The 6,000-nt window shown below is 35.2% G+C and overlaps 1 protein-coding gene across 1 annotated transcript in view; it reads right to left on the bottom strand.

Moving 5' to 3' along the window:
- The window catches only part of LOC123658956 (myogenesis-regulating glycosidase), a 31,898-nt gene extending 31,109 nt beyond the window's left edge, over positions 1–789 (bottom strand). The window contains exon 1 of the mRNA XM_045594246.1: positions 268–789. Within this exon, the coding sequence (XP_045450202.1) occupies positions 268–789 (522 nt within the window). The remainder of the gene's footprint in view (positions 1–267) is intronic.
- Positions 790–6,000: the final 5,211 nt, after the last annotated feature.

The following is a 6,000-nucleotide window of genomic DNA, read 5'->3' on the forward strand; positions in this document are numbered from 1 at the left end:
ACCCGCAATAGTGTCAAGGGTTAGCAAATGTAGATTAATGAGTGCAAAGATTCAGATAAAACTATCAATATTGATGATCTTTGACTTATTAATTGTTATATCTTGAATTTACAACGTGATTATATGACATTTAATATCTTTGTTATTAAATATAACTTGACATTTTAAACTCAAATTACGCAAATGATTTACTGTATATATGTATAAATAAATTCTAATCTTTGTCTTAAAAGTTAATTTAAAAAAATAACAAAAACAAAAACCCACCTGGTCTTGCGTCTGTCCCATGTACTCTAGATTCGGCAGAGTAGGCATCGATATAGAATTTCTTCTTAAGCTCCTTCTTCGCTGCTCAACTTCTTTTTCGACTGTTATCATATCTTCTGACTCTAAAGCTCCAAATGCTTTAGGCCTAGTAGGTGTCTCTATGGATACATCAGTCGATTGAGTACTGGGACTAGTAGGTTTGGATGATTTAGACGAATCGGGATCAAGTGTTATGTATAGTGTTCCTTCAGGTGTATTGACTACTATAGTGTCACTATTTGGTGAATGCACTGTACCTAAATCAGACGCATGAATCTTTCTATCCTGTTTTAATTCAAAAGGTTCTGGATTTTTCTCTACGTCTCTAAGACGCTTTGGTCTGATCGGTTCGTCAGCTGTAACGTGCTCCATTTCAACGACTTCATCTACGTACGGTATGTTTGTGTTCGATCGTATTTCGGGTGAGTTTAGTCCTTTCGCCACATCTTCGTATGGTGCGTTGCTTGTATCGTTTTCTGCCATGGTTTTGCGTTGTTATTTCATATCGATTGTCTGGAAAAGATAATAAGCTTAGATTAGAAGGAAGGAACACATGAGTTTACGCCTTTTTGGCGCGAACTTGTGGAGGCCTATGTCCAGCAGTGGACTGCGATTGACTGAAGTGATGAGAAGGAATTTTCTTAGTATGGCAGTTTACATCACGACTTGCACTAACATTTTTTTTTTTAAATACCTATAGTGTCATGAACGATTATCCAATAATTAACACTTTCATGCGAACAACGTATATGTACGTCACATATTGGTAGATATGATATGGCACAACGTACTATAACGTTCAGCAAAACCCCGATTTATTGAGCACAACGTAATAGTTCGGTGCCTGGCCATACTAATGTTTAAAAGTTTGGTTGCTGTGCCACAACATATCGAATTCTAAAAATTGTAGTGCTACGCCGCACCGATTTAATTTTGCCTTCTTTGATGGCATTCAGTCCTGATACAGTACCTACTTTTTTAGCGCACAACGTCACTATACGTCGTTTCGCCTAAGAAGTTTTATTACTTCACTCGACTTGTGCGCCTCACGGGGGTAGTGCGTGCGCCGATTCTGTATTCGCGTAGAATATTGACGTAAAATGTAAGTATTTTTACTATCTTACTACATTATATACATTATAATAATTTATTTTACTTTATTTTAATCATTCTGAATATGTTCAAAATACATATTTAGTATTTTTTGTTTGTATTAGATATGTAAAATGAGCTAAAAAAAGGAATCTTCTTTGAAAATCTTAGAACTTTCGTTATCACGGGAAATCACCCCAGACCCTTTTGTTGACGATGGAGAATTTGGATCGGATGCTGATTACGACCCAGTCCAGATAGCATTGCAAATATGTCACATATACTCTGAAGTATTGCGAAAAAATGTAGGAGATGGCCTTTTAGAGGATGCGTTTCTACTTAACGGTTTTAGAGACTTAGAAGATCAGTCACAGCTTCTCTGGCAGAACCTTTCTACAGAGGGCCAATGACCTGTTGGTCAGCCATCATCTATTTTACCAAATCTTAAAAGTGCATTATGGAATCTCGACATCTCATGCGCAGTCGCTGTTACTTCCACCGGAATCTGACTCGACAATTTATGTGCAGCCGCATTTACCTTCCCCAAACTCTATGCCTATCGTGGATTCGCGTTCGCCGTCATTAGACCCTGCAAGAACGGAAGCTAATTTAACACGGAACATGCTGCAGGCCGCATCATATCTAGGACCTACACCAAACCTTCAGCTGCCTTCGCCATCTTTGGATCTGGAATCGTCCGCTGTATCCTGTAATTGAAATTCTGGAAATGAGGACGACACTGTAGAAAGTAATCTGAGACGTTCAAGAAATCGTAGTCCTGAGCCAATAGATCAATGGGAATATACAACTACAGACGTACCTACGTTTGAGTTTGATGAAACTTCAACTAGTGTTTAGTTGGAAATCACACAAAATATGTAGCCTATAGATGTTTTGTTTGTACGTTATATTTTTGTTGTTAAGAATAATACCTAATTTCGTCGACGTTATAATACATTCTTCGTCATGGCACTTTTTATATATGTTGTTGCACAGCGTATATGGACTTCAACGTTATGATACGTTGTTCGCTACTGCGTAGATTTTTATAAATCATTTGAAGCATGGCGTATATTAACATCGACGTCTAGGAACGTCAGCGCAATATATTTAAATACTAATATCATCAGCTATTTGCACAACGTCATTAGACGCCGCTCGAATTTATATGAAAAAATGATGTGCAATATCGCATAGAGCTACAATATTGACTTGTTCGCGTGAAAGTGTTAATATGTCTAGTAGATGATATAATAGTTAAAGGTTGAATGTAGATGTAATTTTTTGTTCAAAGTTCTAAACATATAAGTTTTTGTAAACAATACCGATGAATATGAAGTCATAAATCGTTAATATTACTCCCTTAAGGCGAGATTGTTGTATTCTCTACCTTAAGTTGTTTTAATATTGTTGATTTGTCGAAAATAATTAGGGTATAATAGGACTGATATTTCCAGCCATGCTAAAAGTCCCTAAATCAAAATAAAAAATAAATTAAAACAAAGTAAAAAAAGTTGGTATAATTCATATTTTTACATTTTGTAATCGACCAGTAATACAATGTAGGTAGACGAAAAAATAATCAAATAAATACGCGTTATCAGAGATTACTCAAAAAGTATTACTCATATATCAATGAAATTTAAATGAAACTATGCGACAAGCACCACCTATCGGATAAAAAAAGAATCATGGAAATCGGTTCAGCTAATAATAATTTATGATGTGTAATACAATGACATTCGACGAAAAAATGGTGAAGTAAATACGTATTTCTAGTGATTACTCAAAAAGTACTTATCAGATCTCAATTAAATTTAAATGGGACCACGTGACACACGCCACCTTTCGATTAAAAAAAATCATCAAAAGTTCTGAGATTACATACATAAAAAAAATACAGTCGAATTGAAAACCTCCTCCTTTTTTGAAGTTGGTTAAATATATATTAACATGGCTTAATATAATATTATCCTGTCATTCTAATTTCTGTGTTCGCACAGTCTCCTGTGTGCTAATACAATTAGACACTACATTACATACATTGACTACATGACACCTAACATTCGAATACTTATGATACTGTTACCAATCGGTAGGAAAATCAACGAGAGTGATTCTTGTCGAGCTGTTGAACAATTAAAAAGAATAAATGAACTAATTTAAAGACTATATACAAATGAAGTGTTATTCTATAAATAGCTAATTGTTCTCACGACATTGTTCGTGATTACTCTCTCCTTCGTTTAGCTAAGATAATTAATGTAATATAATATAAATAAATAAATATCTACACAATACACACACGGTCGTCTGTTCCTAAAGTAAGCAACTTAATGCTTATGTTATAGGTAAGAGCCTGCTATGAAAAGGTATGAACAGCTAATATTAATGACTGACAGACATAATTATGTTTGCTCGCAAACGAAAAAAAAAACCGACTTGAAAAAAATTTCATCGACAAGTAATACAACGTAGGTAGATGAACAAAATATTCAAGTAAATACGTATTATCAAAGATTACTCAAAAAGTCGTTATCAGATCTCTATCAAATTAAAATGGGACTACAACGCAAACATCACCTTTCAATTAAAACAAGAACAATAAAAAGTTATACAGTATAATACAACGTAGGTTGACGAATAATTGTGTTTGCTCGCAAACGAAAAAAAAACCGACTTCAATTACATCGACGAGTAATACAACGTAGATCGACGCAAAAATAGTCAAGTAACTACGCGTTATCAAAGATTACTCAAAAAGTAGTTATCAGATCTCAATAAAATTTATATGTGACCACATGACAAACATCAGCTATCGATTAAATTAAAAATTATCAAAATCGGTACATCCAGTAAAAAGTTGTTGCGGATTTTCTAGAAGTTCCCTCGATTTCTCTAGGATCCCATCATCAGATCCTGGTTTCCTTATCATGGTACTAAACTAGGGATATTTTCTTTCCCACAAAAAGAGAATTATCAAAATCGGTACACCCAGTAAAAAGTTATTGCGGATTTTCAAAAGTTTCCCTCGATTTCTCTAGGATCCCATCATCAGATCCTGGTTTCCTTATCATGGTACTAAACTAGGGATATCTTCTTTCCCACAAAAAAAGAATTATCAAAATCGGTACATTCAATAGAAAGTTATGCGGTATAATACAACGTAGGTCGACGAAAAAAGCGTCAAGTAAAAACGCATTATTAGATATAACTCGAAAAGTACTTGTTAGATTTAAATTAAATTTAAGCGGGACATGTGGATGACCGGCACCGCCTTTTGATTAAAAACCAATCATCGAAATCGGTCCACCCAGTCAAAAGTTCTGAGCTAACATACATAAAATAAAAAATAAAAAAATACAATCCTATAGAGATACTCCTCCTTTTTTGGAACTCGGCTAAAAATCCGAAAAAATAATTTAGTTTTATCTTTAGTAACTAGTCTTTCCAGTTTCCACTAGTCGTGCTGTGTGGCTACGGCACTAAAGAATTTAGCCACCCCCTCTCTTCCCGTGAGTGTCGTAAGAGGCGACTAAGGGATAACAAGGTTCCACAACCACCTTGGAACTTAAGAAGCCGACCGATGGCGGGATAGCCATCCAACTGCTGGCTTTGAAATACACAGGCCGAAGACGGGCAGCAGCGTCTTCGCTGGGACAAAGCCAGTACTGCGGTCACCAACCCGCCTGCCCAGCGTGGTGACTATGGGCAAAACACATGAGTTCACGTTATTTTTGGCGTAAACTTGTGGAGGCCTATGTCCAGCAGTGGACTGTATAGGCTGTAATGATGATGTAATGATGAACTAGTCTTTCCACGGAACTGTTACATTTCAATTATAAAGATATAAAAATACCATTTTATTGCTTAAAGTAAATTTTATTCGGGAAAAATGCACTGCAATTAAAAATTACACAAATTTTAGATTTTTTAATTTACCTAAAAATCTTTATCAAAAATTGTTCCAAGCACAATTATACACCAATTTTTACGTGAATTTAATACAATTACAAGTTAAGCTTCGCTTCATACACTGTTATGTACACAGCACACTTCACATGTTTGTTATGATTATCTCTTGAGATATTGAAGATAATAATCTTCACACTTACCGTTTGATACATAATGTATCTACGTTACTTGTACACATACTTAAAGAACCTTGACAATCTAGCAAACATTTTGAAAATAATAACTAAAATATATTATAATCCGCTAAACCGTTTTGGCCTAAACACCGACGGTCGCGGGTTCGATTCGCATTCGTAGTTTTACAAATATTTATTTTCGGTCAGGTTATTAGTCCTTGTGGGTCTCCCAACCGTGCCTGGGAGAGCACGTTAAGCAGTCCGCCCTGGTTGTTATCATATACGCCTGATATGAATCGTTACTTATATTCGGAAATATATAGAGGAGCGTGGTGGGTTAAGCTCTACTCCTTCTCCTATGTGGGGAAAGAGGCATATGCCCAGCAGTGGGATATTACAGGCTAGAGCGATATTAAGAAACTTAAACTCAATAACTATAAATCAATGCATAAATAATCGTAATTTTGTTTGAAAATCGAATTTCGTTCAAATATAGATACTTTTTTTTAAT

Source organism: Melitaea cinxia, chromosome 13, assembly GCF_905220565.1.
Source record: "Melitaea cinxia chromosome 13, ilMelCinx1.1, whole genome shotgun sequence".
Taxonomy (NCBI): Eukaryota; Metazoa; Arthropoda; class Insecta; order Lepidoptera; family Nymphalidae; genus Melitaea; species Melitaea cinxia.